Genomic DNA, 23,146 nt, shown 5'->3' on the forward strand with positions numbered 1-23,146 from the left:
GGAAGGACCATCTTTCTTGGGAATGAGTGTTATGTGTGAGGAGTTAATACTTCTAAGACAAATGTCTTCATAAAAAAAAGCTTCAAACGATCTGTAGAAATCAGGAGTAATTAGGGGCCAACAGCCTTTGATGAATTCATTATTATAACCATCTGGTCCTGGTGACTTGTTGTTTTGTAGTTCACTTATGACACTGTCAATTTCTTGTTTGCTGAAAGGAGCTTGCAGTTCATTCAGTTCTTCATTTCTGGTTATAAGGACATTCAAATTATAGAGCATCTCCTTGAATTCCGTCTTTCCTAATCCGTCCTTGAAGCTTTCCCACAAAATTTTGGCTTTACCATCATGATCTGTAATGTTATCTCCTGAATCATCTTGTAGACAGGCAATAGTGTTCTTCCTGTGTGTCTGATGGTTGCATGTGCATGGAAGTATTTAGTGCTTGCATCTCCCTCTTTCACCCAATTAATTTTGTCCCTTTGCTTCCAGTATCTTCTCTGTTGTCTGAGTAAGGAGACCAGCTTTGAACTTAAAAATTTCCCTAAAAATCCATTCAATCAAAGAGAGGTCTCTGAAGCATTCTATCGAATCCAAAAACTGCATGATCAGTTTGACATTTTTCGATGAGCTTGGATAATGGTGGTGTCCTTGCATTCCAATCTTTTAGTACTTTTCTCCGGTTTTTGCATTTGGCCGTTAAGGCTTTTGCTGGATCATTGGGTAGGTATGGTGCAGACCACCCTTGTACTACTTTTGTGGTAAAATCATCTCTATCCAACCAGTGATTCTCAAATCTAAAGATATGGCCCTTTAGGATTTTGGTGTTAATTTCAATGATACACGGCCAACGATATGATGTTTCCATTGTCATATACCTCACTGTTGTGTTTGGGTATTTCTCTGTCCAGACATTGGAGGTGAAGAACCAGTCCAGTCTCTCTAACAAAGGTAAGAATTTATATTTTTTTATTATAATTAGTCCAAAATTCCAACATGATATACTAAAATACTGTGCTGTGCTAGAATTGCTTGTTTTCGTGGACTGGCTAGAGGGAGTACCTTCTGTCTTCGTCGGCGTGCGTGACCAATATATACCATACCGTAAAGTCTGCAGAAACCCATTTCAGACACATTTACGGACTTCCCAACAACAGCAGCAGACAACGTACAACAATTCACAACATGAACATCCTTCATTCCTTCAAAGGAAGCACACGGCGGCACGCTTTTTTATTTCCGGTGTTTCCACCACCAGATCGTCTCTGCGCCCCAGCACAGCACCGGGCGCATTGCTCACGCATGCCTTTGGCAATATACACATAGAACACGCGGGGGAAAAAGAAAGGAAAACCTTGCCCAACTTAACAGCATTGTCCACGAAAACACAGCCTATTTCGTCATCATCATTGTTCCGAGTTATTGGATTTCACAACGGCGGACTTCACTGGGGGTGCTTCGATGCACACGTCGTCCTAGTAGCCTCCCTGGATGTAGTCATTGAGCCGGTTCAGCTCCTCCCTGTGCTCGGCCACCACTGCGCGCACGACGTCGCCGATGGAGACCATCCCCAGCATCCCTGTGCCGTCAATCACCGGGATGTGTCTGATGCGGTTGTCTGCACGACGCAATGGATCGTAATCAATTCCAGTGCTCTCACGATTCTAGTAGTATTTTCTGACAGAAAAACACATGCTGGTTACCTGTCATGAGCTGCATTGCTTGCACGACTTTGGTGTTGGGATTCACTGTGATCAGTTTGTTCTGGCATCATAATGGTTCATCAGTTAAGTTGTGTCCAAACACCCTTTCAGTACTTATATAGTCAAATGGTCACCAAGTCTAGGTATCATGCAAACCATAAAAAACAAGATTAGTGTATCACAAGGGATAATACCTCTTCAGTCATGATGTCGCCAACCTTAGTTGACTTGGAAGATCTTCCCTGCACTATGATTTTCCGGAGGTAATCTGAAAACACGAGGTTTCAGATGTTAGTCTCATGGTTATGATCTTATGCATGTCTTAAAAGATTGCCATGCTTCCATTTCCGTTTTCAGAATGTAAAATCTGTCAAGTACTGGTTCTATCCTCAAAAACACCATCTATGTATGCTGATCGACTGTATATGGATACCATTTGGTTACATTCACGTCCAAGATGTAATGTGGTGAACAGTGCAGTAACTAGTAAGGCATAGTGTACATGAAAAAGAAAGCATCATGTGGTGTGCCTGAAGTTGGCTCAGTTTGAAAATCATATGCAAAGAACTTCACACTGATATCCAAAGGTATATAGAGGTCAAGGATCAGAAGTTTTCGGCATGCAAATAGATGGCTTGAAGTTTACACTTTCTTGTTAGTTTTTACCCTTCAAATTTCTCTGCACATGAAGCTTAACCACCATGCATGACTTTCTGACAGAAATGTAGAGAGATAGGAGAATTGGGAAACACCCTCACACCCACTGTGGGGCGGTGAATTTCATATATATAGCCGAGTACATCTTGTGATACAAGAATACAACAATTCAGGGTAGTTATTTATACATCTCTAATAAGAAATTCAGGGTAAAATGGCGGCTATGGTTGTGCCATGTGAATAAAATCCTATGTTACTTACTACATATATGTTTTAACTTGCTGTATTTTCTGTTGTATCAACTATAAAGTGCTCTGAAGAGTCAAGACCCTTTGAATGCTAAAAGGACTATTGATGCACTGCTGAAGCAAAAACAAAGTTTTTTTTAATGTAAGAAGCAAAAACAAAGTGGAGTTATACATTCACAACCTACCAGTAGAACTCTTAATACTTTCCTTTCCAATGTGTTAGTTTCTTATATCACCATAAAGGTTGCATCTAATGCTATTTTCCAATAAAAAAACAGGAAAAAGCAACACCTCTGAACATGTAGACAGAGAAAGAATTGTGAAACACCTCACGCCCATTGTTTCAAATAGCATGCTACAAGCCCTAGCTGACTAGCTCTATCTTAGCACAATAATTTTCTCCTCAAGTTTTCTGATTATTGACTCAGTCATGATTTTCACAGAATATGACTACAGTGCACCTCTACCATCTAAAGCACAATGAGGTAAAAGTTAAGGGACGCTCTTCGGATATATGCATTGAGAATAGTAAATCAAGTATTTATGAACTGAAAAATTTTGGTCGAGGGTGTCAGTTAATTGAAAATGCAGGTAGTGGTACATGATTTTGTATTTTCCCATCATACCCACAGGTCACGAGTTCGATGCCAAGAGTACAGAAATTTGTTCATTACCTCTCTCAGTGACAATGCCAGCAATTGTTTTATCCTCTCCAGGTTTGACAACCACCAAAGCTCCCACGTTGTGCTGCGTCATCTGCAAAAGGTTTAAGGTACCAAAAGGTAGGTTGTTTATCTTTGATGCATAACCATTGACTATAAAGGAGTTAATATGACCATCAGGAAGTGAACACATACCGATTTGACAGCATCATAGACAGTATCCTCTGTGGTGCACCACAGCCAAGATCCATCAGCACTCTTCCCTTTAGACTTCAAGACATCTGATACAGTGGCAGTTTCAAATCCACTATCCTCTAGGCGAGCAGATGAAACTGACATGAAACGAGAAAAGACAGCAGGAAGCATTGCTGGTTTGGGAGCGCTGATGTGTTGTAGAACAGCATATTTAAGCACATTGCCATGTGACCTGACGGCTTGCACTGCCCGTTGCATTTTCTTCTGTGTCATATCACAAATCAAAAGCAGCAATCACTTCATTTTGAACTATAAATGATTTCAAATATGATTTTTATGCATCATATCAATTTGCTTGCTGCCTTAAATGCTCAACTTATGAATAGTGCACTAAACCAAATCTCAGACAACAGATGTTCAGCATAGAATCCGTTACAAACAACATTAGCCTCAAAACTACAAGACAATGCCACAAACTGCTTTCCAAGAATATTAGAACTTGGAGACATCAGCCTCAAAACTACATCCAGCCCTAAATATTTCATAGTAGAAGAAACAGAAATGGAGAGATATTAGCATGTCATACATATTAATGTAAGTTTATACCAACATATATCATTAAGGAGCAAGCAGGAAGTCAAGGTCATTGATTAATTTGCACAAGTAATTCACCTTATCAGAAGTAGGGGGAGCCCGGTACAAAGAATAACAGAGACAGGGAAATGAGCAAATACTTATAGCTTGATCTCAATTTAACAACAATGAGGTGAGCTTTGTTAAAATAAGGTTGTTGCCATACAAAAGCAAAGGGGCTAGGTCATAACCATGAGCTGGTCTAGACTCAGACAGAGAATTGGAAAGGAAGCAACAACAATGACTGGATAATTGAAAGCATTTCATCAATAATGCAGTCATTGTACTGTTCTGCATAAACAAACAAATCCTATCTTAATCATAGTGGAAAATCCTATCCTGATCTTATTGGGAACACAATACTAAAGGCATTTAGTTTTTTCAAGTTGCTGCCACCATGAAAGGGATGTCTAGCATATCACTTTGTTTTCTGACCAATAAATAGTGGAAGAAGAAAACATTTACACACACCACCAGTTCAGTAGAGAACAGAACCAAATACTTCATCTTGCTATGACATGCCATATTCTATCTATAAATCAGCATCTGTGCTGAAATAGTATTAGGAATATGTTAGCGATATATTCAGCCAACCACAGTGCCACTCAGAAAAAACTATATATATTCAGCTTGGGCGCAGAGAGGTAGTATGCGTAGACACCTTTCGGCAGGCCTGTATTATGGATTTCAGATAATTGAGCTCACCATGACATTGGATTCGGTTTTATGTCACAATCAAACCAATAAGGAATCGCCACCAAACAGAGAATCCGAATAATGGCATCTCCACTCAGGACACTGAACTCCACCCATGCACTCGACTGTCTCCATGACATTTAATTCGGGTTTATGAAATCATTGCAGATACGAGAATCAAACGAACAATCGAATCATAAAATGAAAATCTAGGTGTCATGCCCGGCTCTGAAAAAATTCTGAGCTAAGTAGAGTTTTTCCTTTTAACTTGTACAGAAAAAAAAAGTTTAAAAAAGAATTAATGCAGCAGGGCTCACCGATACAAAACTGAAATCTCGAAGCGACGAGAACTAAACAGAGCCAACAAAAAAACAAAAGAAAGAAGGTAAAACTCCATCTCTCTATGACAGGCTTTAGACACAAACTCGATCTGTATCTACTGCATGGGATAAAAACGAATAAGCAATCTATGTGCATCGATAAAGATACCAAATGAAGGCATCGATACGGTGCCTCACCTATAATAGCCTAACAAATGAAAACATGGAAACCTGTAGCAGAGATGGGACAGATCAGGCACTGAATAGCCAGAGAAACGAAGTAAAACATGCTCTTTCATTGTCTTTCCTCCCAGTTGCTAGCGTGCAGTGTTCTCTTCTTTTCTTTGCCTAAAAAAACTCTCTTTTTGCTATATATAAACCGTGAGCAGAGTTGCTCGCAGAGGAACAAAGCAGAATAGCAGATCGTGCAGAAACCAAGGGGGAAAAGAATACTCTTCTCACAAAGCGAGACCACAGTAAACGTCGAGCTACCTTTACTTGCCCAAAAACTCCTCTTTTTTTCTTTCTTTCTTTTGGTACGAAACGGGCGAGCAGAGATGCTCGCATTCCTTTACAGCTTAAGAGGAACAGATCAGTCCGTGTATAGAAATCTAGAGCAAGAAGAAAGAACGCTCTGAACGCACGGCTAGCTTTACCCGGTCCAAACCGAAGCAACACTAGTTCCATCAGAAACACCTATCATGACGCCTCTAGGCTTGCTGCTTGCAGAGCAGGCAGTTCACGGTTGGGGCATCGGTCCGTTTAGCCTAGGCTTAAGCAAAGTGGGGTGGGTTCGGCCGCTGCTTTACCTGCTCGAGCCGATCCGAAGCGAAGCCCCGCGCCGCAGTGAACTGAAGACGGAGTTGAGGGTGGTGGGAGTGGAGGAGGGCAGAGGAGGACGAAGGAGGAAGGATACTTGTTACGCTGGGAGGCGAGGGTGATGAGCGCTAATTAAAGCGACGTCTCTCTGCGGGTGGGGATCGGGAGTGGTGAAGTCATGTGCCGTCGGTCTTATCCACACGGCCCTGTCTGCTCTTTTGCTTTTATTTTTTTATAATGCCAAATATATTTTTTAAAGAATGGAAATATATATTTTGTTTTTGAGAAACTAGAAATATTGTTTGTTATGAGCTGCGCAACAGGCCAGGCCAGCGCTCGATTATTACCCATCTATTTTTCGGTTTGTTACCGGTCAGTCAGCCGTGCACACCGGAGGGGCAGAAGAAACCACGGGCCGGCCGACAAGTGAGAAGCCATCGCTGTTGCGCGTAGGGAGGAGTCCCGGTCCCGGGTGACGAAGAACATGCATGGCCGCGCCAACCGAAGTACCCAACGCTAGACCACCGCGCGGAGGCGGAGCAACGGATCCTGGTACTGGTACTGGTAGTAGTACCACTGCTAGCGTAATAATCAATCATGAATTCATGACAGCAGGCATGTGCCAAGGATTAGAGAGGACGCAACCCCAAACGGACGGAGGCATCGGGAGCGTGGGTGGCGGGCAGTACGTGCACGGGGCAAAGGGCCAGGGGAGGGTCGCCGTCGGCGTCACGGGCGGGCGTAAACAAAACAGGCGTCGCCGTCACGGTGCCTCGTCGGCTGGGGAAGTCGGGACTCGGGAGTCGGGACGGGGAGGAGAAGCGGATGGATCGGTGGAAGCGGGGGCCGGAACAGATGGAGGGACGTGCGACCCCGTGACGCCGACGTTTTGCCAGCCCGACCCTTGATGAAAGGAACTCTACCCACTCCGTCACTCTGCTTGTCGTCGCTGTCCGCTGCTGCTGGAGCTGGTGGCGCCGAAAATATCTTGATTGGATTGGGTTTCGGTAGGGACCGCTTCGTGGGTTCCCTGCGTTGGATTCGTCATCTGCACCTTTCTGCTCTCGCCAAGTTCGTCCTGTCCGTCTCTGACCCTACTCTTAGCTCTACTCCACTACAGAACGCGAGCGTGCTATAGGTGCTAGGTTGCCCGAGATGGAATCGCTGCGTTTTCACTCTCCACCGCGGTGGTACTGTAAGTGGTAACGCGTTCCACGCTCGGTAGATTCCTAGCCCGAAGCAGTAAAGATTTCGCTTCACGGGCTGACAGGCGCCTCCGAGTGAGTCACGGAAACACCGACGCATTGACCTCCGGCCGCCGCACACCGCTAGGCTAGGCTAATCTCGCTTCTGTGGCATCACCCATCAGTTCCCAGTTCCCACCGACGACGCTACGCACCGACCCGTACGTGGACGTCGTGGCAGCAGACGGCAGGGTACACGAAGTGGAAGTGGATTATCACTCTAGGCTGCGCGGTTCGAGTGCGTAGCACCCGTGCCGTGCCTGCCGGCTACCGCCCTGTCCGCGGCGAGCACGAGCGGCCCAGGCTAGCATAGCGGGGGAGGGGGAGGGAGAGGGGCGCACGGGCGTGTCGCCGACCTGCTGTCCGTGCGCCCCCAATCAGTTTGGCTCCTAAACCGGGAGGCCGGCCGGGCCGGTAGACAGCCAGCCTCAGAACGGACGGTCGGTCGCCGACCGTGGCCGCGCCGTCCCACGCCGCCGCCACTCTGCCATCATCGAGTCCGTGGTTACTTTCTCAGCCCGCAGCAAATCGCACATGGTTTGGTTTGGTGTAAACCATGCACTAATAAATCTCGGAACCCCCGCACACCGCTTTCTTCTTCCTAGTTTTGAGATCCGAGCGAACAGGACGTACAATAAAAGCTACAGTACCTTCGGTACCATCTGAGCATTTCTTTTCTTCTTCTACTTCCTCTTTTTTTTTGTGTGTGTGTGCTGGGAGCATGTTAGCGTCTTTTATGGTTGGCAAGTGGCAACAAACAGAGGCCGCAAAATCAAAACTCTCTGTCATCATGACGAGGGATAGACGGATAGTGCAGCAGCAGCCCTGCCCACGGTATTGCTGGTGTGATGCTGACAAAACGCAGCACACAGATATCAGTGCTACAAACCATAACTAACCCATCAAATGCATGTAACCTGCACAGCAGCCAGGATAACGACTCTTGGGCCAGGTAAGGCTCATTCAGAACGTAAAGATTCTATACAGCAATCATCATACGGTAATTTCACAAAAATCAATTCAATTTCATAGTAAAACACACGATTCAAAAGAAAATCGTTTCCTAAAAAAATAATCCAGCGTTCCTAAGGAGACAAGAAGGTCCCACGTTTGGCATAGAGCGGATGTCACCGGGCCTGTCGCGTTCCAGGCTCCCATGCGTCCGCATCTCATGATCTCAACCATTTTCTCACCTACTCCGTACACTGGTGCTACAGACTCGCTGGTTTTTCAGCAATCCATCTAGAGGCCGCAAATTTATTAGTGTCGTATTGCAGACCCCTCATATTTGTTTTTCTGCCACAATGATTTCATAAATAAATACCATAAGATATATGATATCATACATACAACTACACAAGTCGTACGTATTGGCCCTGGAACTTATTGACGCAGACAATAGTACAAAGTACCAACAGCAAAGAAATGAGATTAGCACGACTATCGGACTTGCACCTAACGTGCTGAACATCATGTACAATGCATTTTTTGGTACAAAAGTTGGAGAAATATAATTTGGTACAACATGCCTATGCCTTTTCATTTTTGTTTTCTAGCATCCTTGGTGACACTCGAAACTACATCTCGGCCATGGCAGTGTAAAGTATGCATGATAGTCGCATACACTTTTCCCTTGAAACAAAGTATTGTTACATTAGGGTGTAATAGCTGTGGAGATATTAAAACAATCCTCCCCTGCAAACAATTAAAGATCCCTGAGGATTTGGGTATATCGATATCATCTTCTTGAAAATCTAGGTCGCCTTCTAGTAGTAACAAGAGAAGCTGCGCTCTCCCGGTTTGTTCTCTCTTCTTCATCTTCACTAGACTCATCGGATCTCCACCTTGACACACCTTTGCTGGCTTCTGCTCCATCAACTGAAGATTTCTTGCTAAAGCTACAGAGAATAAAATCATACTTGGTTGTAAACCGGCCACATTGACAGGTAGGAGAAAGAATAGACGAGGGCAATAAATAAAAAGGCTGGAAACCAGCCACTGCAGTCATCTAACTACAGTATTTGAAAACTAATCAGTAAAAGAATGGCTGATATATCAGCCTTTCCTGGTGTACCAGAATTACACCCGAGTTACTGAAAACACACAAATTTCGTTCTAATAATATTATGTTTTGAACTCTGAAGCCAAGTTCACACTAGGTACCAACAAGGACCACAACGAAACATACTGCCAGAAAGCAGAGTGCAGAATCATGATTACCTCAAGATGTTCTCCTTAGTTGGTACCTTATAATCCTCACGAAAACCAGCATATCCGGAGACCTTAGCGAGGCCATTTTGACCTACACCAGTTCCATTTAAGATGAAAGGCTTCTCAGCACGTGAACCAAACTGGAACTCTCCTTTTACAACAGAACCTTTTCCTTGAAAATAAGTGGTTTTGTTAACCTCAGTCTTCAACAAACTTGTTCGGTAGTCTTTCGTAGGTGTATCACCAGAACTTAAGTTCAAATACATAGGCAGTGGATCATGATCAGCATATTTAATCCCTTTTTTGAAACCTGACTCTCCTTTTCTAGAACTGATATCTTTAGCCCCCCTCAAAAATGGAGACTCGACATTCTGGCCCACTGTGGGGAACATACCCCCTGCAGTTGATCTCATATTGGATGTAGGTGGCCCCTGGGGTGATGCCCTGGTCTGCAGAACAGATGGGACCTTTCTACCAAACTCTGAGCGGCTGCTTCGGATTAGACCACCAGAATCAGTCGATGCATTGTTTTTTGAGAGGAGGCTTGACTTATTTTGAAGAACAGTCGTAAAAGTTGTGCTCAAGTCCATGACAGGATTTTGTGATTTGCCCACATGAGCTGGAGAAGATATTTGAGCAGTTCGAGCAAATTGACTTTGTTCTCCGCTGTTGATGGCTTTCACAATCTCTCTCTGGACCTCTGGAAGCATGTCAAGGCATTTAGCCTGTATGAAAAATAAAGAAAATCAAAGCATTGCATAAATATAACAAGCAAAACATATTTATTTTGTGTTGAAGAAAGCAGGCTTCCACTGGTCCGTAGAGAGTGTACAGTTTATTAGTTTGCTTAGAGTGAGGAAAAGCAAAGAAAATGCTAATGGCAAGGTCCAAGGCTGTCTTTAAACAAATATCATGGAGAATGTTAACAGGCACACTATTCCAAAGACAGAATACTAATCCACAAGAACCTAACCAATAACGTAAACCTTAATCAATAGCAAGTTTAATTTTGATAGGAATCTAGGTGCTGAAAACCCTTGCAAAGAGTGTTGTCCTAGTTTAGAAAGAAATGTTAATGCCATTGTGCTAATAAGAGCAACTCCAGCAGCACGCAAAAGATTGTTCAGCGGTGGCTGCCGTGAGCGCAGGACTGTTCGATGCTTAGCGTCGGACTGTCCGGTGTGTTGATTTCCACCGTGAAGACGCACTTAGGGTCGTTGTAGGGTCGGCAAGGTCACCTAAAATGCCCACAAACTCTGCCGAGAAGCTTGCAGAACATATTAGGGTTTGGAGGAGATTAGGGTAAAAAGAGAATAAAAAGAAAAGGCAAAAAGATAAAAGTTGTATTGATTGATCGATTGGATGTCTCAATCGGCCATGGCCCTTTATATTAATAGGGTGGGAGGTCTATCCCGGGGGTAGAGTCCAAATACATCATGAGAAACCGACCCAAAAGGCCAAAACAAACATAGAAATCGAGTCCTTCTCGGACATGTCCTAAAATACACACACCGGACAGTCCGGTGGTCACGCATCAGACTGTCCGGTGCGTGCGTTTTGTGCGGCTGTCAGTTTTGGTTGCGAACAGTATCCTTCCTAATATCAAGTGTCAAGTGTAATCTTTTCTGATTACATTATGAAGAGAAAAAAATTGCAAGTTGATGAGTTGACAAAATAAAACATAACAATTAGACATGCATAATAAAGCAGAACTGTGGAAGTATAAAGTGACAGTACTTACAATCAAAATTTCTCTCCATTGAGCAATTGCTCTGATTTTTGAAGCAATCTCTTCAGTGGTATTTTCCAATTTCTTTTGCTCAAATTTCTGAAGACTACGATCAACCTCATATGCCTCCAAATACCGATAACGCTAACAGAACAGCAAACACAGGTAAATTACTAAGGTATTTATGCACCAGCATGCTTCCATTATGAAGTGGAAAGAGGAAAAGATTAAAACTGTAAATGAATGTTTCTCCTTTAAAGATTTAAACAACAAACAAAAGTATGGAAGATCTTCATCATGAAACATGATAAATAGTTAATAAAACTTGAAGATAGAAATCTTCTTATGCAAAAAGAGAGGTATTGAGGAAGCCTTTAACCATGCCTTCTAAAAGAAGTACATCAACATGAGATGCTTTTAGTGAATGTTCTGTTCGGTCTATTTTTTTGAATATGTATATATATATATATATATATATATATATATATATATATATATATATATGTAAGAATCCGTAAGCACCATTTTTCTGTCCTAGATTAATATAAAATAATCATATACGTCAGATTCTGTATGCATGAAAAAAATGCTACACCAGCTAATCCTTGTTGCTTTGAATTACATACAACTGTCATATTTGTAATTTCAATGTCTGAAAGACATGCATATTAAATAAAACAAATGCAATACATCAGTATATAGATGAGAAATGACACAAATGAGCCTGACAATTTCATCATACCAGGATATCCTAAAGTTTTAGTTCCATTAGTAATTTCCAGAGTGCCTCTTAATCTGGTTTTTAACTTTTAAATACAAAAAAAAAAAGAGAATCAGAATATTTACCCGAAGGTAGTAGACAACAAGCAGACTACCATTTGGTTTCATGGGCATTTCATGAGCAGACTCGAAGAGGGACTTGTGAAGATGTTTCTCTTCCTCAGAATCCCAAGGCAGATCAATCATTTTATCAACTAAATTCCTTTCAATGCAGATAGTACAAAATTCGGTCATCATCACCTCAACATGATAAAGCCAAGAGCTTTTGAATGCATCCTCAGAATGTGTCACATCTGCTGAGCGTTGCTCTTTCACCTTAGAGCAGTAGCTCCTATGATACATAAACGCTTCTGTAAGGAGCCCACATTCAATTCTAACACGGACCACAGTCACTGCCTCACTAAGAGATGAAATGCCATCTTTTTCAAAGTTTTCCATAGCAGAGAAGCTATCACGCCCTGTGCACTTCAGCACAAGAAGTGCCATATCAGGTTTGTGACGTTCCAAAAGAACTTGTGCTATCTTTGGATGTGTTTCCTTGCTAGAGATCTTGGGAAGAAGAGAGCAGGCCTCCTGCACAGGAAGTAGGGGTGCATCACGAACATAAGATAATGAAGACAAAACCCATGAAACTGATACTGTGCATAGATATACAGACGAGATCCAAGTGATACCATGAACAGGAAAAAAACAAATCATTGTACATAGCAGTATGTAACACAAACTATAACACGATTAAAAAAAACCTACAATGCAAATGTGTTAAGGTAAGCGCAGGCGGCAACCAAACCAAAAGAACGGTTGCAATCGCAAAAAAGTACACAATACACCTGTGATCCTTGCAATCGCAATGCTCATTAAGTACTGTGAATTTTTAAGAGAATTATTAATTGAAAATTGTAGCATGCATTATTTTGGGTTATAGTAGAGGTTGCAAGAATAATATAGACTGATCTAGCATGATATGTTTGGTTATAGAAGCTAACTATGTTGATCTAAGGATTAGAGTTCAAAGTGAGTTCAATACTGTACAAGGTGGGAAAACCTTTAAAGTAGCACATAAGCATCAAAGCAGAAACAGTGCCCAGGAGGACGCAAGTCCTGGACATCGTGACCCTAGCTCCGCTCCAGAAAAAAAAAAGTAACAGAGGATAATGGACCCGCTTCATCTGTCTGTCTTCCTCACCCATACACTGCCGTCTCCTCCATTACCATCCCCACCCAGCACACCATGCATCCCACTCCCCTGCCTCCTCGCCCTCAGCTCTGCCAGCACCAGCGCCGCCACCCTCCACCATGGCCGGCGCTAACTGCTCTGGCCACAACGCCCCCACCTCCTTCCCTGCCCGACAGCTGTCCACCACCACCGCTGCATCCCTGCCACCTTCCCGCCCACCATCAGCCACCATCACCAGATCAGCGAGGCTCCCAGACCATCCCTCTACAGCTGGAGGCCACAAAAATCCCCAAACCCCAAACCCCATCCTGTAACCTCACAGGGCGCGTAATCTGTGGTGACGGGGACGTGAACGCTGTCACAGAGGCGTCGAGAGGGAGGCAAAGCGGAGGGCAGAGGAAGAAAGCGAGGCGAGGAGGAAGGAGGAAGAAGTCTGCCGTCCATTGATCCCGGCAATCCAAGGTGACGGACCTGATGTCCAGGACGTGCGTCCTCCTGGACACCAAATAATTTTCAGATAACTGTATGGAAATAGGGAATTCAGGGGCAGAGCCAGGCTCATTCCGTGCTGCCCTAGGACAGCAATTGAGTTTCACAACCTCTATAGGAACTGAATGTTTATTAGTGCTGATTAAACGAGATGACATCATGATTATATGGAGGTGAAGGGGTGGGCATTCGGGTTACCCAAAAATTTGGGTCGGGTATTTCGGGTTTCGGAAAGTTCGGGTTTTCAGAAATGATATCCAAAGTTTGTCCCAAAAAAATAGCTACCCAACATTTCCGTACCCGGAATCCGGGTTCGTGTTTCAGGTAATCCCTAACCACCCTGTTGCAGCATATATAATGAACAAATCAAACAAATTTTCATAGATTCAACTGGATCAAATACAACAAGAAACAACTCAGATCCATGAATTGATTCCAAAACAATTCTTGCTTGAGAACTGTACCATCTGGAGGCGATGTTTGGCCACACCATGGTCATCCAGGCAGCGAGAGGCAGGGGTGAGATGCAGCAGCAGCAGGCGGGAAGCGAGAGGCGGAGGGCGCAAGCCACGAGATGCAGCATCAGGCAGCAAAGGGCGCAAGGAGCAAGGTGATGAGGTGGTCTGGGCATGGGCACGACAGGAGCTCGGGTGGGATACGGCTAGGGTATGTTTAGGCGGTGAGATCGGGCTGGGGCGTAGGGAATTGGTCTGGGCTAAAAGTGTAAAATAGCATGTTGGGCTACTGCACAGCTAAAATTCGGGTACCAGGAGACACTACTCAAATTACCCAAAGAAAGTTCGGGTTTCTAGATTTATTACTGAAGATAGTATCCGATTTTTGGGGTTTTGGGTTTTTGGGGTTCAGGTTCCGGGTTTTCAGGTTTGGTTTTCGGTTGTTGGGTTTTGTGCCCACCCCATGACACCAATGACCTTTTCATCTAGATACGCCCGGAGTTCACATTCCAAGATAAGGACACCTGAATAACAGGATATGTACATGATAAAGTGGCACTGTGAGATGAAGTACTGTGGGAACCAGTTGTCTCTTTCCTATGTTCTGTTTTCATATTTTCTTTCCCCCTTTATTTTTGGGTCCATGAAAGGAGTACATGAACATAGAAACTATAATTTGAACAACTTTGGACAAACAGTAAGAAGATGATTGATAGAGGACTAGTCTATATGCACATAAATAGCTGCTCAAACTCCACAAAAGTGACGCAAACAGGTAGTTAGGAGCAAATACAACACCCACATCCAGGACATTGCACAATATATATGACAATTCAAATTTAAACGTCCAGCAAAAACAGGTACAGAGCAGGTACCTCCAAGGCTTCTGAAGAATGATCGTCTAGAAGACAAAATACAAGGCACTCAAGCAATGTTCTATTAGTAATCCCAAAGGTAGCAGCAAAATCATCCACCAGATACCTCCATTCTGAATCTGGTCTACTCCAATGTCGATCAAATAGATAATACAATAACTGAGAAGCGTTAAGGAAATTTAATGATGTAGCATGCCTGAGGAACAATGTAAATATGATATCCCAAGCGACAAGTGAGAGAGACCAAAGGTAGTACGAGATAAAAGAAAAAAAGCTGAAGGATACAATAGCTTGCTTTGCAATCACCATGTCTGATGCTCCGTGTAGAAAGAGTACATCAACTGCCTCACACAAATTCTTAAAAGGGTATCTGTCAATACTAAAATGATCGGTTGTAATTGTGGAACAGAACATAGATGATGATTGTTCGTTCTGTAAACATGCGATTGCTATTTCTTCCTCCTTATCCCTATAACTTTGTTCAATCCCAAGGTTTTGTAGGGCCTGCTCGATGAATAGTGTACTCTGATTGGCTTCATTTATATCTGACCCTTTATCAGAAAGTCCAGGCCATTTTCTTTCTTCTGCATATGCCTTCCTTTGAATCACATCAGAGCTCCATGATGTATGATCAGTGTACCTTGAGCAGATGTCCTGAATAAATCTATGCCTGATACACCAGATCATGGCCTCCAAATGCTGTAGAAAAAAGCTACAATTAATACTTTACCAGGATATAATGATTGTTCTGGAAGGAGTGTATCCTTTCAAGCATTTCAGTGACGTACAAGTGGATATACATGGCCCTAAGATACATATTGTTTCAAGATTGGAGTTTATTGAGGCATTATGCACAACTTTAGTGTAGTGAGTGGCGGAAGAGGAATGGGAAACATAGGACATCACCAATTGGAGTGAGTGACTCCTTAAATTAGAGATTATATATCAAGTAAAGTAATGCTACAAAATCAACTAAAAGTAGTGTTGATGTACAGGCATGTTTAACAGATGCGTTAGAAGCTGTCATAGCACATACTCCACGAAACCAATGGTACAGAATTGTTATATGATCTAATGCCATAACGCTACATCATTAGCAAGCATCAAAGTGTAAGAAAGCACAAGGTTTCATAAACAAGAAAAGTGCTAGACATATACTCCATCTGATTGTACATATAGTCGTCTCAGGATTCTTGCCGGTCTAATTATTTTTAGTATTGATGCATAAAGAATTAGGTAGATTGAAAATGTAAGGTTGATTTTTGTAGATTTATCATGAAGCTAGTTTCATAATATACAACCCCTTTTGTTTTAAATATGATATTTTTATGAAAATTGTTAGTCAAAGCTCCACATAGTGGGTTTTATCAATGTAGCAAATGACTTATATTCACGATTGGAGAGAGTACTTATTACCAAAATGAACTAGCAAACTATCTTAAGCAGTTATGTCAATACTTGTCCAGGATCAGGATGAGACTAAGGCAAAAGGGAGATAAAAAGGTTTTGTTCCAATGTGTGCACAAAATTATATAATGAAAAGTAGCCCCGTGGGACACTCATCTTATAGAAATTTCAGCAATGCATGGACAAATTGAAGTACCTAGACTAGTTCAGTGTTAGTTTTAAGCAGTGGTCTAAAATCCTTAGCAATAGAAGGATTAAGAAAGAAAGACCTGCTTTGCCTTCAATGTGTTCTCAATGAGTTGATGCAGGTCATTAACATGCGCTGAAACTGCATCAGTGAAAGATGAAACCATAACTTCAAGTACACTGTAAATTCCTGCCAACTGTGTGGCAAACTTTTGCAGTTGGGATAACTTAGATCTCATCGTTTCTAATCCAGACCTATCTAAGATATCATTAAGGTTAGTTACTTAACAGATTTGCAGTACCACACCCTCAACATGCGTGGCCCTGAACGCATGAAAAGGGCGTACCCAGTGCAGAGAGCTCCCACTCTGTGCGGGGTCGCGAAGCATAATAAAATATATATATAAAGCATGTAACTGAATCTAGAGTCAATTGAACATTTTTGGATACAGATCACGCCAATCTCAGTAATGAGCGCATTAACAGCCCTCTTGCACCAGTCCTTGATGACCACCTCATCCAAAAGAAAAGCCAGAAGTGGATCACTTGACACAGCATTCTCATCCAAACAAACATCTGTGATATCTGATCAAAATGTTAAGAAAACAACAGAAAGAAGATGTGATATACTGATATAGAAATGCATAAGCAGCCTCCTGAAGAGGATACAGTGGCAAATAAGGGAAGTAAGATTGTTCTGGACTGCAACATCGAACAATGAATGCAGCCGCTGGACATCCATGCTAACAGGATTGCCATGGTCTTCCTTTTCCTGAAACCTTTCATCGTGCTGCTTAGAAATAAGGCCCGCTTCCAGGCACTTGTAGTAAAGACGTAGCCGAACCCTATTTCCATTGTCCGGTATTGGACTCCTGCAAATTGGGCAGACGTCGCATCTTTGGCTGCACTCAGCACATAATGAGGCATGGCCACATGAGTTAAGCACATGATGCACATAGCGGCCACAGCTACTCAAGTCTCTAGTTGCACGGCAACGCTCAATTCTGGCCTCCTTGCATAGCTCGATGAGATCAATGGATGCCAACTGCTCCAAAGCATTCTGCCAACAGAAATAATTTTTTCAGCAACTACCATCAAAATTTTACTCCATATATAAAATTGATTTGAGGCCACATGGGGCTCACTCCAAAACCAAAAAAGGAGACTTGTACTTCTTAGCCACTAAGCTAATCAACGCCATGAAAACTGCTAGATGGGAATACAAAAGAAAACTAAATGCTACAGTTACTTAAGCTCACAGACAGGTTGTGGATGTAAACACACACACACACAAAGGTCTGTCATGATTTGAATCTCATACACCTCTAGTCCTCTACTTTCAAGTATGGGCTCTTATGTGCGTATTTCTGTTGGGCTGTGGAATAAAGAACATATGGGGTATGTGCCTTGCCTCCAAAACATAAACTAGCCCCTTGAAACAGAGCTCCATGCTCCCAAAAGTGAATGAAATGCAGGAACAAAAGGACTTGCTGCATTCAAAAAATCAAACCCACTATAAATTATTTACTCAAAAATTCAGTGAGGGAATGTATAGTGTCTTAATATCCAGGGTGCCCTAAAGTAATTCTACCCTGGCTATCAGAGTTTCACAGGTCAAATTAACGTTTACTCGTTCTGTGGCATTGGCAAGAATAGAACATTTTGCTCTGAACCAAATTAGTTCAACCAATTGAATGTCCTAAAATGTGCCGAAATAAAACCCAGACTTCCTGCAGCTAGCAAGCAGCTCATGAGTTTTGGAGGCAAAGAGAATCGAAGTTAGTAGGCATCACTCATGTATACGCTTGCAATTAGATCAGGTCCCATTACAAATAACCAACTAGCTAGGTTAGGCTTTGGGTGCTGCTCGGTTTCGCACAGCAGAAGTGAATAGAAGGGGCGGGCCAAATAGCTTAGGTTAGGCTTTGGTTGCTGCTCGGTTTCGCACAGCAGGAAGGGAAGAGAAGGGGCGGGCATACCATCGTTGCCGGAGACATGGCCGACGAAGATCTGGGAATCTGGAGTAAGCCGGCGGTGTCGGTGGCGGCGGCGGCGGCGGCGGTAGTCGTCGCGCGGGGAGAACGCCCAGTGGGGAGCTGTTCGGCCGAGGAGAGCGCAACCGCACGGGCCTTCTGCTGGACTGGACATGGGCCGTTAATTGTTCAAACATTTTTTCAGATTTTTATTATTTCTTTCCTTCTCCTCTTTTTTAGTAGTTTTTATTAATCCTATATAATTTTTTATTTACTCTTTCCCTAAAAACGATGGGTGGCGGAATATTTTTTTGTTTTAAATTGTTTATTAGGTGGAATTTTTTTCTCATGGATGGATCTTGAAACATTTTATCTTGAATCTGAACCAGGAACATTTTTATCCTAAATATGAACCAGTTGTACCATAAGGCCATAAACCAAAGACACTGTTCTGCTTGATAAAAAAAAATATTTCAACCTCATCAGAAAAATATTCTCTAAGAAAATATCGTCCAGATGTATCTGAACAGGTTGTTCATACTCATCAGACAAATTGTCATTCTAGTATCGTACAGATGACTAGATCTAGACCGATACATAAGTAGTTCCCGTCCCAGTAACGTCTATACATGGCAGTACTAGTTAACATTGGCCACTCCAGCCAACACTAGTCATTTCGGTGATACCATGACTAGTATCAAAACTCAAGTAACACCCCATTTCATGTACCCAATTTTGTGAAGTTACTGAACCATATATCGTCGAGCATATGAAGTCACTAAGCACAAAGTAGGCGAAAATGATGAAGTCATGGAGACGGTGGAGTGATTGGACTGGCATGTCTTCATTTGGTTCACCCTTTAAAATTGCAAGCACTCAAAACTTGATGGGTCAACAATGTAAATGCTAGAGTCAGAGAAATGGGAAAAAGAATAAGGGTGCATTTGGTAGGGTCCAGATTCTCGTAGAAACGTTTCGAATTCAGATTCTCTCTAGAGACGTTTCTGGTGATGAATCAGAATCATTTCGTGAAATTGTTTGGCTGGTAAGCTGGATTCTGATTCAAAAGAATATTTTTTCATAAAAAATTATATACAAATATTATTCAAAAAAATTCGGAACTTTTTTTGGGCAAAGAATAACTTAAATACAACCTATTTTAACTTATTTCGCTTAAAAAAACTAAATAAAAAGTTATGGTTGCTAATACAAAAGGGAGACAAGAATCAGAATCATGCGAAACCTAACAGGTGTTTCTCCTTGCTGGGCATAAAAATGAGAAACGTTTCTAGTGATTCTCGAGTGAAACGTTTCTCAACTAACCCGTTTGATAGTAATTCTACCGATTCTCGCTAGAATGTGAAACGTTTTTTGTTGCAAAACGGGGCCTAAATGAACCAAGCACATGGGCCAAGAGGTCAAAACCCCTTCTACAACATGTGATCTGACTAGAAACAACATGATCGGTGTTACAGGATGATCCGAGCAATCAACAAGCTAAGGCAACGAATCCGATAGTCTGAGCAGCCTCAAATAAGACAGTCGAGGTCACACTTGTTCCATCAGATTAATCGGCATTGCTACCAACTTAAAACTTAAGTAAACAATTATGAGCATGAAGATCCCAATCTAGATGGCATAAGTGGCATCAATCGTGCAGCACCACTCCACTCCATCCTTGCTTACAAATACCGCAGCCCCAGCTATGAAATGACCTATGGCGACTATAGATATCCCATAGGGCCACCATTCTGACACAAAATAAAACAAAACAGATGCTCCTATATATTGTTTTGGCACACCAAATAAAGACACGCGATGCTTTGCCTTCAAATAAATATTAGACAAGCGTTGCATCAGTTCAATAGCTAGTTTGTGAGGTCATCCTTCAGCAACAAATTGTCCATGAATAGGGGCAATTGATTACAGGAAATTCAAGTACAATGTTTTGAGGGTATTTTCTTCGAATGTATCACTTCTCGAGGTTACTTGTCTTCCTTTCTGCTGGAGGCAGCATAGCTAGTTGCAAAGTTACTGAGACCCAGCTTAAACATGTCAAGGTTCACCCCGTTCTCTACTAAAACACTCGTCACCCCCAAATTTGATACCTGAAAACAAGAGATGAATATATTTATCAGTCAAGGTGACGTGAAGCCAGGAGTGTCATAAAAGTAACTTCTATGCGAGCATACATGCAATTGAGATGGACATGTATGCAAGCACAATTACAATATGACCACACCTACAGACTTATGCCTTATAGAGGAGTGCTGTGTTTTGAGGAACCAAGGTGTATGCAAGAGCCCAAATAGCCTATACCTAAACATATGTAGTTATTTTAGTGTGTTTCTACGATAATCAAGCCATTTGATCCACATAAACCCAAAATATTGTTTTTAATCATATAGTGCAGAGAAGAACGAGCAGACCCACTAACATATAATTCAGCTCACTCTTACGTTTTTGTTCTATGAAGTAAGCTACGCATCCCTTCCAATCATGAATACTTGAGCATGGAATCAATTAGCACGTCTAAATATCCATAGCCTCCAGCAATATAACAGAAAGTCGCTGAAAATATATTCTAAATTTTGGATATAGCTAGAATGAGGCGAGCACAATGCGAATAAGTGATTACCGGATCAATATTCCTGTCCTCGTCATCAAAGAAAAGCATGGATTTGTAGGGAATTCCAGTTTTCCTCTGGATCTTTTGGAAATGCTCAGTCTTGTGAGTCCAGCTGGAGAATATTTCCTTCATACAATGACCAAGAGAAAATAATATAGTATTCAGCATTCTGTTCTTACACCAGAAAAGGCATCTGATCCAGAAAAAAAAAACTTGAGCAAGGAACACAGAATCGTGTGGCGTGCAGGATCATTAAAGGAACAAATCATTGGGCATGGAATTTTTTGATAGTTACATAACCGAATTTACTGTACCATACGCCACTATCTTAGAGCAACTCCAGGAGTTTCCTAAATGAACTCGTTACTTAGATTTTCTGGCAAAAAGAGAAAAAAGATCCTTACAACAGTTTGGTAAAACTACTACTTAAAAGTAAGAACTTGGTAAATTGCCCCTCCAACTCATAAGTTTCCGCAGTTGATATCCGCTCCCGGTGCGGCGTTTTTCTCAGGAGATCAGAATAAACTGGACGCATAAGTAAATTAAGAAAATAAAGGATTCCAGGGTAGAAAGAGGTAAGAGACAAAGAAACAATTCAAAAAGGTTTGGTTGGTTAAAAATAGTTCGGGGTTCTCAATGCAAAATCATTTAGGAAGCTAGTATAGGAAACTATTGGAGAGGGAAATAAATTAAGGTTGCTACTTCTTTTGTTAACTCGCTAAACTTATTGGTTTATCAAGTTAATTATAGGAAACACCTGGAGTTGCTCCTAGAATATTACAGCAATATGTGCACTTTTTGAGGAAGATAGGACTACAGTATAGTAGTACTAGTTAAGATGGACTGAGATTTGCAAATTCTAGAATTGGACGACTGAGATTTCATTATTTTCTTTGTGGCCAATTAACAAAAATTATTTTGATATAAGTTGTTCATTACCAATGTGCTCTTTGAAACTAAGCCAGTAACCCTCAAAAACCTGCACAAGTAACGCATTCGCATTGCTCTTTGCTTGCAGATATCGGTATAGCCACATAAGGGCCATTTCCAGTTTCATATGTTATGGATCGCCCTGTTTTCTAAGAAGAATTTGCCTGAACTATGGCGCACCAAGGAATTCTTATATGCAGAAAGGGAAACAACAACTCACACGAAAATTAGGCCCGGCTGGCTGAGGAAGGAATAAGGATTCTTACTTGGGCGACGAACATGGACTGGAGCTCCAACTTGTCGAGGAACACCTTGGCTATGTCCGGGGTGGGCGAGCGAGACGCAATCGCCATGTCGATCCCCTTCTCCTTGAGGGCGTACATGATGCCCCTGGCGTGCCTGAAAAGGCTCGGCGAATCCCTCTTGGACCGGCACTCACTGTCGGAAATCAGAAACCAGTCAATCGAACAAACAAGGAACACCTCGCGGCGGTCATCAAATTAGGAGACTTCTCACAAGCGAAGCTGGGTCGGGAGAACTGAGAAGAGAGGGCGGGACGAAGGAGGAAGGAGACGGACCAGTAGAAGGGCCAGAGGGTGTAGTCGAGGTCGAAGACGACGAGGCGGGGAAGCACCTGGAAGAGGCCCAGGATCTGCAGCGCCTCTGCCTTCACCCGCTCGTCGCCCATCTCCGGTCTCTTCTCCTCGTTGCAGCGACGGCCACTCGCCGGCGGAAGGAGCGACTAGAGGTGAGCCGAGAGCCGGAGACGGGGTCCTGCGGTGCGGAGACGGCGGAAGGAGCTCGGTTCAACACGGTAAGCGTGATAAAGAGTCAGAGACACAGACAGGGTCGGCCAGAGCGAAACGCGTGATGAAGATGAACTGCTCCAAGACCTTACTGGGCCTAGAACAGGCCAGGCGGTTGGGCTGGGCCGGATCCGCGCCACGTAGAAAGACCGACTCCGTTCGCTTGTCCCTTCCCCCACCGCAAAAACCATCACAACCTCCCCGGCGCTCGCCGCTGCCATCCGTCGCCGCGCGCTTTTCCGCCGGTCGCCGCCGCTATTCGCGCCCAAACAGCGCATCCTGCTGTTGTGTCATTCCTTTCCACAGACACCCGCTCTAAGTGGTG

The 23,146-nt window shown here is 42.8% G+C and overlaps 3 protein-coding genes across 4 annotated transcripts; all 3 read right to left on the reverse strand.

Annotated features, from left to right (window-relative positions):
* Positions 1–1,174: 1,174 nt before the first annotated feature.
* Positions 1,175–6,078, reverse strand: LOC136456262 (CBS domain-containing protein CBSX3, mitochondrial-like). Of its 2 annotated transcripts, none has more exons than XM_066456093.1 (6): positions 5,921–6,078; positions 3,463–3,726; positions 3,280–3,361; positions 1,895–1,968; positions 1,701–1,761; positions 1,175–1,615 (listed from the first exon to the last, which is right to left on the reverse strand). In XM_066456093.1, the coding sequence occupies exons 2-6, from the start codon at positions 3,718–3,720 to the stop codon at positions 1,473–1,475; spliced, it is 618 nt and encodes a 205-aa protein (XP_066312190.1). In that variant the 5' UTR covers positions 3,721–3,726; positions 5,921–6,078; the 3' UTR covers positions 1,175–1,472. The 2 variants fall into 2 exon arrangements, with proteins under 2 accessions (XP_066312190.1, XP_066312258.1); XM_066456161.1 differs by having other exon boundaries at positions 3,463–3,723; positions 5,921–6,076.
* Positions 6,079–8,596: 2,518 nt separating this feature from the next.
* Positions 8,597–18,631, reverse strand: LOC136456384 (E3 ubiquitin-protein ligase HOS1). Its single transcript, XM_066456265.1, has 10 exons — positions 18,463–18,631; positions 17,153–17,543; positions 16,934–17,068; positions 16,567–16,742; positions 15,176–15,589; positions 14,891–15,049; positions 11,961–12,467; positions 11,127–11,258; positions 9,395–10,110; positions 8,597–9,072 (listed from the first exon to the last, which is right to left on the reverse strand). The coding sequence occupies exons 1-10, from the start codon at positions 18,478–18,480 to the stop codon at positions 8,913–8,915; spliced, it is 2,808 nt and encodes a 935-aa protein (XP_066312362.1). The 5' UTR covers positions 18,481–18,631; the 3' UTR covers positions 8,597–8,912.
* A 1,587-nt stretch (positions 18,632–20,218) lies between these two features.
* On the reverse strand, positions 20,219–22,840 carry LOC136456697 (uncharacterized). Its single transcript, XM_066456671.1, has 4 exons — positions 22,594–22,840; positions 22,282–22,453; positions 21,095–21,211; positions 20,219–20,564 (listed from the first exon to the last, which is right to left on the reverse strand). The coding sequence occupies exons 1-4, from the start codon at positions 22,701–22,703 to the stop codon at positions 20,442–20,444; spliced, it is 522 nt and encodes a 173-aa protein (XP_066312768.1). The 5' UTR covers positions 22,704–22,840; the 3' UTR covers positions 20,219–20,441.
* Between the last annotated feature and the right edge of the window lie 306 nt (positions 22,841–23,146).

The sequence above is a fragment of the Miscanthus floridulus genome, chromosome 1 (assembly GCF_019320115.1).
Source record: "Miscanthus floridulus cultivar M001 chromosome 1, ASM1932011v1, whole genome shotgun sequence".
Lineage (NCBI taxonomy): Eukaryota > Viridiplantae > Streptophyta > Magnoliopsida > Poales > Poaceae > Miscanthus > Miscanthus floridulus.